Raw genomic sequence first — 14,134 nt, 5'->3', positions numbered from 1 at the left:
GGTTCCGATGTTGGGCAATGGGGCACCTCGATTGGTGGCTGCTCGTGGGCTGGCCTTGTGGTTTATAGAGGAAAGCTCCTGGGGTTAAGGTAAGGGCAAAGGGGTTCATAGGTCTAGAGATATCGAAAGTTATGGAGGGATGACCGAAAAGAACCGTTAGTGAAGTTGCCATTTGGAGAGAACGAGGTACACAAAGAAGTTATGGAATCTTGTATTAGATTTTAAAATGCTTTTATAAAGTAAACAAATTGTGCTGTGTGTGATTTTCTTGGACAGCAGAAGGCTTTGTGCTGATGTTTTTCTCCAGTTTAGAGAACAAACATGCTTTGCACTTGCAGCTCTTTAAGCAACAGAGGGGTTAGCTGTGTTAAGTTCTCTGCTCCTGCTCAGATAAGATCTAAGACATGAGCCCGCCCAGAGACTTCTCACAAATAAGGGGAATGGTACCACCATTTTAAAAACACCCTGAGGCCAGTTTACAAATACCAAGCGTTTGAAAATAAGAGCAGCTGCAATGGTGGGGCACCCGGTGATGTATCTGCCTCCTTCGGCCTCATACAATATCTAAAATAGTGAGGGGTCTCCGGCCATCCTGACTTGTGCCATACACCAGACAAACTCCCTTTTCAATGTCCATCTTCCCCTTTCTGAAGGTCAAGCCTTCTCCTGAGCCACCTCTGCAAAGTTTTGAATTAACAATTTCGCTCAGCCACGGTATGCTGCGGTGGAACTTTGATTAAAATTGTGCCATAATACCATGAAGGTATTATTGCCAACTGGACCACTGTCATTAGTGATTCCCACAGGTCAGTCAAGTTTTGATTTGATTTTGTTTTAGGTAATATGTATTATCACTTTGACTTCTGGGAGTCGAAGTATTGTGTTTATTATACGAACTAATGTAAAAGGCGCATCATGCCAAGTGTGGTTGAATAAAATGGCAAGCCCGGCTTACGGTGTCTTACACGGGAGGGGTGGGGTTCGGCACCTTCTTGTGCCGACCTACTGCAGACTTTTCATATTAAATCCACCTTCTGGAACATTACAACAAATGATTAAAAAGATACAATTATTTAAATTAACGGATTCAAGTTTTCAATTAAGAAGCAAGGCCGGAGTGAGAGGTGGTTTATGGCAGGCTGCATACTTTCAGTTCAGGGACACCTGAGCAGGCCTGAGTGATGCCAGGACAGGTCATGGGGGTAACCTTGCAGTCAGCAGGTACACCCTAGTTGGCGCAATAATGCACCAGATTACATACAGTCTATCTCACCAGGCTTGGCTTTCTTCCTTCAGCCCTTTGCAGTGTGACAGCTCAGCCTGCTTGATCTGATAGATTCAAACACTACAAATAGCAGAATGCACTGCATTGTTAAATATAAACCCGGGGCTGGAGTATTGCGCCCTTTAAGACATGAAGTCACCCTGGTACAGTACAGAGGATGCTCATGCAGTCATATGGCATCTTAATAAAGGCAGACAGTACCTGAACATTAGGAGGGATTCCAGTGGGATGGGCGGGCAAATTCTAGCAAGCAGCAAGGATTTCCTGTTAGGCATACCAGAGCAGGCAGCAGAGATAATGGAGCAAGCACCAGGAATAATAGTCCAAGACGACGTATGCGAGCATGTAAGGAGAGTAACAGAGGAGGCAAATGTAATAGCAAGGCACACAGAGGGGTTAGCACTGCAGGGAGCTATGACAGGAGGACAGAGTACCAGGGAGGGCAATAGAGATGCCAAACCTTTCAGGAGAAACACCCCAGCAGGCAGAAAGGGTTGCAGGACACGAATAACCAAACAAGCATACCCTTTCAGGCAGACTGCTGTATACCAGAGCAGTCAGCAACATTTCCAGAATAGGCCTTAAATATACATGAAAAGTCGGTGATATTTAAAAGAGCAGGTAACCGAAGAATTTCGAGCGGGTAGAAGAGATAGCGGTGAAGGCAGTAAGGCACCAGTGTAGGCAGCCAATCAGAACAGAGTAGGCAGGAGTAGAATCCCGAGCAGGCATGGGTCATGCACTACCAGCTAGCAAAGATAATACTTTAGCAGGCAGCAAGTAAACCTGAGCACGCACATCGAAACATTGAAGGGATACCTATGCGGACAGTACGAGATACCTAAGTAGGCTGCGGACATACCATGTCCACTCAGATAATAGGAGATACCCAAGTTGGTGACACAGCAACACCCAAGTAGGCACAGTGGATATCAGAGCAAGCAAGAGTAAAGGCCAGAGAAAAGAGCATAGACATCAGGGGAAAACGCTTGAACAGCCAATACCGTGGTGGTCGATAAGGCAGCTGGGGATACTCGATGAGGCAATTATAGAGGCACAGCTGCTAACAGTACAGCAGGTGCAATGGCACCAGAGCCCATTGGTGTAAATGTTGCTCTGGGCCCCAATTATGACGGTCTTTCAGCAGCAAGCTGTACGTGAGGGAATTTCTCTCGCCTGCATGAGGAACCATGGTACCTTTGCTATGCCACTGGGTACTCTGGTCCCTTACAATACCCAGCAGCTGAGGGAGAGTCCAGCATGTGTATAGACAATACCATATCAATTTAAGAGGGCAACAGAGCATGCAAAGGCGAGCAGACCGAGAGAGGGGAAAAAGAGGAAACTAGGAGGGATATATAGCAGGCAGAACAAAATCTAAAGAGCCGATGGAGGGCCTGGTAGGCATGAGGCAAAGGAGGAGTCACCAACTAGGAACAAGTGCCTGCATCACACATGTCTGAGGGGACTGCAAGACGAGCCAAAAGAAAGCAATGAAAAGGCATGATCATTCCAGACTCATTTGTGTGGTTACGGTTACCCTATGTGATGTGGGAACTATCATGAAGCACGAAACATAGATTAAAATCATGCTTGCAGCACGTTTGCTTGTTGATTTTCCATGGATCACAGGACTAAAAAAACAGGCAGTAAAGAACAAGTGATTGTAAATATAGCTCATTGTTGTTTCCGTGAAGCAGCCAGCGGAAGTAGCTGGGAAAGTGAGGTTTTGGCAGGACGAGGCCGATGCCTAAGTGGGAGGAGCGGCCATGTCATGCTCGTTGGATTGGCAATCCAAATGAACAATGTGTGAAATTGCCTGGGAGAGAGCGAAGCACACAAAGGAGGGACAATTACAACCAATGCACGAATAGAAAGGTAGCATTTCCAATTGGCACATCAAAGAACCAATGGCAATTGATGGACGTGGTTAAAGTCCATATTGTAGATAGCGCATGTCTTGCAGACTGCGCTTGTGTGCTGCCTAGGCTCGACCTAAGAATGGTTTCCCTGTTCGCTTGTAATATCCACGAATCGACTTTGATATCATGGAGCCATAACTGCTCGTGCAGATATGTCCACACATGTAGTATAGTGCACTCTGCCTTAGGGCTGTAAGAAGAACTGCGGTAGGGGGTGGCTTACATGTACTGCTTGCAGCGCCTGTAGGCATGGCACACAGGAGATATGCCACTTCCTGTCTTTAATTTCTCTGCACCAAGGCACGCAGCCTACAGTGGCAGTTTGCATTTTGGTCTGAGGGGGTCCCATAGGGTGGCACAATGCAATCTGCAGCCGCTATGGACCCTGTTTAGCCTCCTTGCCTGAGGTACCAGGGGTACCATTTAGTAGGGACTTGCAAGGGGTGATACATTTATTGCCATTTGGGAAAACAATTGTACTGTCTTAGGGAAAAGATCTGGCATTGGGGACCTGCATAGCAGGAACCGAGTGCATTTCTGTCAAAATTGCATCAGATACCAGGCAAAAAGTGGGGGTGACCATGTCAAAAAAGGGGCACTTACCTACCTGAGGGAAAGTCCAAAGAAGCGGGTGGTCTACACAGCTCGAGACGTTAGGTGGTTTTAGCATTTTCTACGAAGATGTTTTTCTAAGTCTTGCCTCTGAGCTGGAGGTGAAGATTCTTTACAAACAAATGATGACACTGTTGTGAAAACGCTGCATAGGTTGGTGTTAACTGGTGTTGCTCCTCTTGTTTACACTCAGATTCGCCAATTTTGTTTCTTCTAGGATGTCATACCTCAGCCTCTTCTGGACCAATATTTGTCTATGACTGACCCAGCTCGTGCCCAGACAGTAGACACTGAAATAGCAAAGCACTGTGCATACAGTCTGCCTGGAGTGGCGTTAACACTAGGAAGACAGAACTGGCATTGTTTGAAGGATACCTATGAAACGCTGGCATCTGATGTACAGGTTTGACCTTGATTTTCACTGATTAGAGTGGTATAAACACATTTCAGCTGATTCTGATAATAAGTACTAAAGCCTACCATAAATGTGTTAAATCTGCTATATTATAGTTAAGGCCTTTTCCAACTGCAATTACTTAACTGTGAAATACATGCCTGTGAGAGACATTTAAAGTACGGTTGACAAAGACAGGTATAGTTCAGTAATATAATTATAACTGACGGGAAAAACTTTCTTTAGAGGACAAGTAGACATTGTGCCATGATTGATGAGCTAAGCTTTAATCAACAGTTCATGAAAAAAATCTTGCCCAGATATACAAAGTGAAAGCTGCAAACCTGATTTTCTCCTCCTGTTTCTCAAAGCATGTTCATGTGGTTGTTAGGAATCCTTTCTTTACCATAACCACATTGCTTGGTTAGTATACAATGAGTTAAGTAGCACAGGAAATGTTTGAGATGTGTTCACTGGGCATATTAGATGCTTCAGTTTTATGTACCACATTCCTACATTTCGGTCTAAATTTCCTTGTGTAAATATTATGAGAAAATATTGCATTTCAGAAAATTTAGTGAGTTTTATTGCATGTCCAGTACCGCTCTCTTACTTTGAATTTGTATTTTTTCATTGCCAACAGTGGAAGGTCCGACGGACACTCGCTTTCTCCATTCATGAACTGGCTGTCATTCTTGGAGACCAACTCACTGCTGCAGATCTTGTGCCGATCTTCAATGGATTCTTGAAGGATCTAGATGAAGTTCGAATAGGCGTTCTCAAACATCTCTATGACTTTCTTAAATTGCTTCATGCAGACAAAAGAAGGGAGTATCTGTACCAACTGCAGGAGTTTATGGTGACAGACAACAGCAGGAACTGGAGGTTTCGGTATGAATTGGCAGAGTAAGTACTCCCATTATCGTTTTTCCATAGGCACTAGTTGGAAATATTTCGTGTACTTGGTTGACCCATGGTTTCCTTTATGAAAGTACTATTCTTTAATGCTTTTTAACATTGAAGTTCATAGAAGGTTGCATGTTAAACATTTTGTGAACCTATTGTCGTGATTAACTTAATTCCTTCAAGTAAACACCTTATCACAGAGAATTGTCCTTGTGTTATATTAAACTTTTTAATGCCACTACCTGATTGGAGTGACTTTCTTAACCACCTTAAAGGAAAGGAACGCAGATCCTAATGAGTTTTTGCTATCATACGTTTTCTGCTGTGTTTACAATTTGAAATGGATATTTTAGTTACAAACAGAATCTACATCCTGCCCCTTTGTTATGCCCACTCTATTCTACTCTGTTGTCACTTGCATAAACCACACCGCTCCAGTGTCTTAAAGCTTGTACATTAACCAAACTAGAATTAGTATGGGATTTCGTTATAGTTCGTAATGCCTGTTTGGAAAACAAAATACGATTTTCAATCATGCTGTTAGATTGTAAAGGGGATTGTGGCCTAATCCGTATAATCTACTTTTATATGTATCAGAAAAGCTTAGGGGAGTGGTTGCGTCATGAAAATTCCATACAGTTCAGATTTCAACCATAAAGTTCTTTCATGATTGGAACTAAATCCCTCAAAGGAGAAAGGTGATTAAAAATGCAAAGCAGGCTGTTATTGAGCATCATTTCCATCAAAGCAAAACCGTTCAAGAAAAGATGCCCTTAGAATGCACTATAAACCATTTAATTAACTGCCAGGCCGATAAGGTTTATATACCACATATGTTTCACATTTACTTACTTTGCCTACTACCCCTACTGGGGTATAGCCCATCAACCAGGACTATTTAACCATTTCTGTCCTGGGCTTTTCTTTGTCTGACTTGAAGCCTCTGCGCGAGGTGGTTTTGGCTATCCTCTTTTCCTTTTTCCTTGAGGGTTCCAGGTTAGAGCTTGCCAGGTGGTGTTTGAAGTGGGCTTGCGAGGGTGTGACCTACCCAGCCACAGCATTTTTTCATGATTTCTTCATGAGCAGGGAGTTGGAAAGCTTGCTGCCATAGGCCGTTATTGCTGATGGTGTTTGCCCAGCAGATTTGGAAGATTTTCTTCAGACTGATGTTGATGAAGGTCTGAACTTTGTTGGTGGTGGATACTGTTGTCTTCCAAGTTTCTGCTCCGTACAGAAGGACCAATTTTACATTGGTGTTTAGAAGCCAGACTTGGTTTGCAACATTATGTCCTTAGAGCTCCAGATCGTATTTAGCCGAATGAAGGCAGCCATTGCTTAGCCAATTCTTTCCTTGATGTCCGCGTCTGTGCTGCCCTGCTTGTCCATGACACTGCCCATGGAGGTGAGGGTCTCCGCCTCTTCCAGTGCATCATTTGTAAGAGTGACCACAGTTGTGCTGGCTTTGTTACCCTTCAAGATCTTGGTTTTTCCCCAGTGCATGTAATGCTGATGTGGCTGCCACATTCTCATTCTTCTTTTGCATCTGCAAATGGGTATGGGAGAGTAGGGCCAGGCCATCAGCTGCATGTCTTCATGATCCATTATATGGTCATTAGGAAGAGAAAAGGCAGAAGCAAACAACCCTGGCGGACTCTAGTACTTACTTTGAAAAATTCAGTGAGTTGTCCTCCATGGTCTATCTTGCAGGTCTTTCCCTCATAAGAATTCCTTATCATTCTAAAGAGTTTATCTGGCACACCATAGGGGAGGTGGAGGTTCTAAAGGGTCTCTCTGTACACACTGTTGAATTCCTTCTCATAGTCAATTAAATTGACAGAGTGGGGGGGGGGGGGGGGGTGGCGTAGTTCCATTTCTTTGCTTGCTCAATGATGATGCTCAGTTTTGCAATCTGGCCTGTGCAGGATCTATCTTTGCAGAAGCCAGCTTTCTGGTCTTGCAACTGAACTTGTTCCTTCTGTTCAGGTGACTGTTGAACACTTTGCCTGGGGTTTATAGAAGAGTTAGACCTCTGGAATTTGCGCAGTTACTCAGGCTACCTTTCTTCTGGATCTTGATGAGATATCCCTCCCTCCAGTCTGATGGTACCTTTTCCTCTTCCCAGATCCTTCCGCACACGAGGTAGAGCATATCTACTGATGTTTCAATATCTGTCTTCAGTGCATCTTTAACAGGTCTTACTGACTTGCTGTATGTGCTGGAGAGTTTCCTTGTGTCGTAGAGTTCTTTCAAGTTTCCATAACTTGCTGCTTCCTGGCGTTCTGTGGCAAGACCATCAATGAACCTTGGCGTGTCTGCTCTTAAGGTTCTCTTTGCTTCCTTGTTGTTTCTACTGAGTGTCGGTCGTCCTCTAGTTCTTGCAGGACTTGGAAATTGTTACTGGGGGTGACAGAGTATTCACTCCGTCTCTGTGAGTTTTTGAGGAGAGTGGTGTTTTATAGCTGGCATTGGTTTGTCTGTATAATCCATGCTTTATTCAAATTTAGCCCTAGCCTTGCCACGACAAGGTGATGGTCTGACGACACGTCCACTCCTTTTATCACTCATGTTTTGCAGGGACCTCAAACTTCTTGCCAATGCAGGCATGGTCGATCTGACTCTGTTGAATGGTCTGGTGACACCAACATGTTTTTTGTATTCTGTTGTCTAAGCATAAAGTACCGCCTATCACCATTCTCCTCATGGCAAAGAGATTATTCAAGTCTTTCACCATTCGCGCTCATATCGCCAAGGGCACTACTTTTTTATTGATATTACAGTGGGAGTCCCACCATGATGACAGGTAAAATTCCAGCATGTAAATCTATGGAAGATATTAATACTGGAGAACCACAGTGTACATTTAAGTAACTTATTATATGTGAAGATAGATATAATTGTTTATATTCACTCTAACAGTAGCAATGGTCGTTTGTAAATCAGCCTTAAACAGTCATTCGGTTGATTGCTTCTAATCCAATTGTCCAATAGTCTTGAGCTAATATGGTGAATCTCTTTTTTGTCAACTGAATGTGATGGAACACAATTTGTGGCAGGTCTCCTGGCATGCCAGTTTGGGGCTACGTTATTCCCAACCCGTACAAGGATTTTTGTGGTTTGCAGAATCAGAAAGTAGGAGTTAGGTGTTTGTGTCATTTCACTTGGATTCCAACTAATCAAAAGGCTGCGGTCTGCATAGCGTCTAAAAGGAAATCTGGAGGAGACAATTGTGTGAGTGTCCGAATATTTCTCATCACTGTGTGTCCAGTATGCATATGCTGAGAACACCATGGGAACACACATGCGGTTTTTCTATATTGAAGCCACTAGGTTCCTTTTCTATTAAAGCTAAAACTGCCATTCTCTATTTGTTCTCCTAGCCAGACAGTCCATGAAAGGGAGACTGCCTTTTATAAAGTGTGCAGCATTTAAAAACAATGTATGGTTTTGAAATGTCGGGATTCCAAGTAGCAGGCAACGGTGTGAAAGGTCCACAGATCAAATATGAGTTAATTAAAAGAAATGTATATAAATAATATGTTGCAAAACTAAAAGGTTGAATCAGTGGTTAAAAACTGCTGGGAAAAATCCAACATTCCTTGGGAAAGAAATTGGCCCCTCTGGGAACTGTCTCCTTCAGTTCTTGAAACAGGTCCACATGTACAACCTAAAACCTTTAAACATGGCACCTAGTAGCGCTCCAGGGGAAGAGTAGGATTCAAATCTTTACAGGAGCACACAGACATCCTTCACACTTCCTTTTCCAAGCTGTTGTGAGTTCTAGTGGGCTGTAAATAGGTTCTGAAAAGGACAAGCCTTCTGTCCATAAATTACCCCCTCCTACACTGCCCCAGAAATATGATGCATTTCTTTGTCTGAGCAATTGCCTTACAGCAGAAGATACATCTTTGCAAGTCTTTAGAAAAATGTTAGTCTTTTAGAGCTACTTTAATTCTATTTGTTTTTCTGTTTGTTTGTTTCGGCCTTAAACATTAAACATTCACAACTTAGATTTTATGTACGTAAACAGGCTTTATAATTTAATTTCCTTGCTTTAGATGACAAAACCAGCTGCAGTAAGGCTGTCTGCATTGAGTTTGACACAAACGCCATGAGAGACATTTTGATTGTGGGGGAAATTATTCCACAGACATAAAAATGTGTTAGTGGACTTGGTGGTCCGTACTATTAGAACTAGCTTAAAATTTGTCGGCCATCTGTTTGTGAAACCCCATAACCCCCCGCCCATATTGACCAGGTGTTGACACTATCAGGTCTGCCTCATTTTATTAGGGGCTGTGCTGAAATTCAGATGGGTGCACCATTTTAAAAGCATGTCTAACCGGTGTCTTTTAAATAGGTGTCCCGTGTCAGTCCATAGCAGAGATCAAATTTTCAAGAGGGCCAAAAAGACAAACGCCTAGAAGAACATCATAGCAAGATGGATTAAAAAAATGTATATCATTTACTTGTTGATTTCTGTCCCCAGATGACATATAGCCAAAGTAGCGTTTTTATGCAATTTCTTTCTAACGCTGCCTGATTCACTGCACCCATTAACCCCTTCGACGCTGACGAGCTCAGCTCCTCATGAGTTACACCTGTCGTACGCTCATAACGCAGGTTTTTTTAAAACTCTGCGCACAGCGGGAAAACGGCCTGCGCGCATGAGGTTAAGACTTTGGGGCAGTCCACACATCAGTTGGCAACTGCTACTTGGTTGGCTTGCCATTGTATTCTCACTGTTGGTGAATTTAAGGGAATTAGGTGCATGGCTCTCTTCCCATTCTCCACTAATGTGTGGGACCGTAACAAGCTTTGACACATTTCCTAAAGTATAATGAAAAAATAAAATTAATGCACTACATCTCTTGGGCCAGGCAATAAAATCTAAGTAGGTACGCCACACACCATTGCATTATTTGGGTGTGCAGAGTTGCAAGATATATAGAGGGGGTCCTCATGTTCCTTTGGTTCTAGGTTTGATATCAGTTGTCCATCGGTAACTAAAATCATGGTTATACCAAACTTTACTGATAAAAGTCATTATTATATCAATGTCTGTTGTGGCCAGAAGTCAACACAAACCTAATATTAAAGATAGCATTAACATTGTTAGTGTTCCATTATTCAGCTTTGTTTTGTTTAACACAATAAAGTGACCAATTGTAAAAAAAATAAACTACTTCACATTTTACTACTTTAGCATGCAAAAATATATTTATTGGCTTGTACTAATTAAAAGCTCAAGTCAGCAGGTAAATGCATTTGTATGACCTTGTGAAAAAATGTATAAAAACATTTGGTTTAGGGATGCAAAGACATGGAATCCTGACTTTCACTTGTTTCTTTCAGGCAGCTGATCCTCATCTTGGAGCTTTATAACCCCAATGATGTGTATGACTACTTGCGCCACATCGCGTTAACACTTTGTTCAGATAAAGTGTCTGAAGTCCGGTGGATTTCTTTCAAACTGGTAGGAAATCAAACTTACAACTATTGATATTTGTCTTTTGGAACAAATTTAACTTCTGTCTTCTCATTAAGGATATTGAGGACATAAAAAAGTTTTTAGCATAAGAATTCACAACTTGTTTTTAAAGTCTTGAATTATCGTTAATTATGTACCAGAACTGAGTCTATTTGAAAGAGCAGCACTGATTGACTGATCAAAGAAGAACACCTATTTTGCCTCGATTCTAAGAAGGATTCTTCTATGGATGAAGTTTCTTTTTGTAACCTGTTGAGTGCCACCGAATCCCTACGCCAAGTTATTGCCAATTCTCAGCAAGCAATAGCAAGGCCAATATGTCTTCCTTTAATGTGCCAATACATGTAAACAAAGGCATGCACAAATGTTTTTCCCATTAAAGCCTGCTCTACTGGCCGTTGCTGGAAACTAGTGGCAAAAAAGGATTGCTTTCTCTATATAGTGCATACAGGAAACAAAGAATTGAATGTGACAAAACAGTTTAATTATTGAGTACTGTTCAGAGGTAAAATGGTCCCTCCTGTATTGAAATGTAACCACGTCTTTGATAGGGCAAAATGATGTACCAAATAGTGAGTACCATGAGGGGAGGGTGTAACACATCTCAAGAGTGTAGCCATGGGCCCACTCTGTGTATTTCAAACAATAGTTAATAATTGATCGTGCAGACCTCTGCGCCATCAAGCCAGACCTAAAGAAAATATCCATGGGGCAACCTTTTCAATTTGAGCTGTAGCAGAAAATACACACATTAAAATGTGTAATACTGCCTCCATCTCAAGTAGTCATGTTTGCGCTCAAACCATCAAATCCCCACAACATTGCCATGTATTGTTTCTCTCAAATAATAGTTGGGGAAAGACAACAATTGTGACTGACCTTCAATCGCCAGTGTTGAATAGTTGCATTATGGAAAATGTAACAAACGACTGAATGTTTCACTTGCTGTCAACAACTACTTCTCTTTTCTTTAATCTGATCTCAATGGCTTGGTACATGGTTTAAGCAAATGGGGATCAGGCCTGACCTGCAAAACATTTTAATACCAGACCTGTATGGCACCAAACAAGAACATTCAAACATCTTGAATAGGGATTGGAAGGTATTTTGTCCCAATTTTATATTCTGCAAAGGAGACCAAAATATTTATTAAACTGTATAATTTTTGCAAAATATTAACAAAGACATATTTTTTACATACAATTCTCTGGAAATTCACAGAGGTTACTAATACTTCAGTCCTGGCACAATTCCTTCGCTTCATAAATTGTTTATGTAGCTATAACAATTAGTGTACCGTTCCTTCAGGAGTGCTTACAGGAATGAATGGGCTGAGGACATTCCTGCCCCGAAAATAGGTATTGCCCCCACTACCCTTTTAAAGGGTTTCAGGGTACTTGGAAAATGCAGTTGCAACATTTCTGTATGTTCAACTGTGCACATTTGAGATTTTCTACGGTAAACATGGCTGTGTACAATGGGTGGAATATCTCAATACTTTAATTTTCTGACCTTGGAGCACATGCGCCGCCCTTTTCCCCAATAAGTTTATTTATTTATTTATTTATAACAACATTTATAAAGCGCGAACGAAGGCCCTAGGGCATCTCAGCGCTAATAACTGCAATGTTTAACCCACAAGGGGTGCTGAAGTAAAGAATAAAAAGATCATAGGTTAAAAAGCCAGGTTTTAAGATTTTTTCGGAAAGACCAGAGGGAGGTGCTGGCCTTGATTGAGAGAGGGAATGTGTTCCACAGCTTTGGTGCAGCTACAAGAAATCGTCTGTCACCCCAATGGACCGTTTTGGTTCGGGGGACCACCAGATCAAAGGAGCTGGAGGAACGCAGTGTTCTGGAAGGGCAGTAGGGGGTTAAGTTCTGAGTGAAGAACACTGGTCCGGGATTATGTAAGGCCTTGTATATCAAACACAATGACTTGAACTTGATCCTCTTCTTCACTGGAAGCCAGTGAAGTTGTCTTAGGATGGGAGACACCGGTTGGTATTTAGAGGTTCGCCCTAGTAGCCTAGCGGCCGCGTTCTGGGTGGCCTGCATTTTCGATAGCACTCTCTCCTGGGCACCTAGGAACAGAGCGTTGCAGTAATCTAGGGTGGAGAGAACCAGGGCGCTCACCAAAGTTTTGGCGGCATTTTCGGCAAAAAGGGCAGAATTTTCTTAATAAGCCGTAGCTTATATAAGGCTGAGGAGGAAATCTGGTTGGCATGTGGTAGGAAGTTCAGACGGTTGTCGAACAGAACACCCAGGTTCCTCACCTTGTTGACCTGGTCTGGGGGCTGGCCCATGGGTGAGGGCCACCATAAGGGGGACCACTCCGGGGAAAGATTGCCAAAAATAACGACTTCTGATTTATCAGAGTTTAATTTCAGGCAAGTGTGGGCCATCCAGCTCCCGATTGCCTGCATACCCTGACTGAACATGTTGGCTTTTTGAAGCCCGTCATTCTTGACAGAGAGGACCAATTGGGTGTCATCTGCGTAGGATGTTGGGCTCATCCCGTGTGCTCTGATGACATTGGCAAGGTCCGACACATAGATGTTGAAAAGTGTCGGACTAAGGGATGAGCCTTGAGGAACTCCACATGGCAGTGACAGGGGGGAGGATTCAAAAGGTCCCACAGTTACAACCTGGGTCCTATTGGCCAGGAAGGAGGCAAGAAGATTTTTAGCGTTGCCTCGGATGCCTATACTCTCGACACGGTCGACCAAGGTGGTATGGTCGACCGTGTCGAAGGCAGCCGAAAGATCCAGTAGGATCAGGACAGCTGTGCCTCCCGCATCCCGAATGGATCTAATGTCATCCGCCGCCTTGACCAAGGCGGTCTCAGTTCCATGGAAACGGCGGAAGCCGAACTGAGATTCGTCCAAACATTTGTTTTCCTCTATAAAGAGAGAAAGTTGTGCGTTCATGATTTTCTCCACTATTTTGGCAAGTAGTGGAAGACTAGCAATGGGTCGGTAACTTTTAAGTTCTTCTTTATCAAGGGTGGGTTTTTTGAGAAGCGGTTTTATGAGTGTTTTCTTAAGGGTATCCGGGTAAGTGCCTGTAGAAAACATGGAGTTGCAGATATCTGTTATGGCTGGAAGAACTGCTTCCATGATAGGCCGCAGAACCTTCATGTGACAGGGGTCCAGGGCCGATCCCGATTTGATGGTGGATACGATATTTAATACCTGAGAGCAAGTCACTTCTCTGAACTGGTGAAAAATTGGTCCATCAAGGTGGGTGGGGAACCTATGGGAAAGGGTTGAGGAATTGGCAAAGATCCGACAGATGTCGTCAACTTTGCTGAAGAAGAACTTGGACAAAGCATCGCAAAGAGCTGAAAAGTGATGTCAAGTTTGGTAAGACATTTCCAGAAAGCGCCTCGGTATCCTCCTTTTGCCCCTTAAAGCTAGTGCAGTACACTGTGCTACCACCTGTAGGGAAATAAATTATTTTATTTTCTCCCGACTGTACAGCGACCTATATTTTTTGTCTTTTTATTGTGTTCATACAAATTATTTAAA

The 14,134-nt window shown here is 42.9% G+C and overlaps 1 protein-coding gene across 2 annotated transcripts in view; it reads left to right on the top strand.

Moving 5' to 3' along the window:
- Positions 1–14,134, top strand: part of LOC147706079 (serine/threonine-protein phosphatase 4 regulatory subunit 1-like) — a 342,243-nt gene that overhangs the window by 307,612 nt on the left and 20,497 nt on the right. For both annotated transcript variants that reach the window (XM_086932523.1, XM_086932522.1), the window contains 3 exons: positions 4,037–4,222; positions 4,857–5,119; positions 10,472–10,592. In XM_086932523.1, coding sequence (XP_086788649.1) covers positions 4,037–4,222; positions 4,857–5,119; positions 10,472–10,592 — 570 coding nt within the window. The remainder of the gene's footprint in view (positions 1–4,036; positions 4,223–4,856; positions 5,120–10,471; positions 10,593–14,134) is intronic.

The sequence above is a fragment of the Lissotriton vulgaris genome, chromosome 7 (assembly GCF_964263255.1).
Source record: "Lissotriton vulgaris chromosome 7, aLisVul1.2, whole genome shotgun sequence".
Classification (NCBI taxonomy): Eukaryota; Metazoa; Chordata; class Amphibia; order Caudata; family Salamandridae; genus Lissotriton; species Lissotriton vulgaris.
The sequence above is the reverse complement of the archived record's forward strand: the minus strand, read 5'-3'. Positions and strand labels throughout refer to the sequence as shown.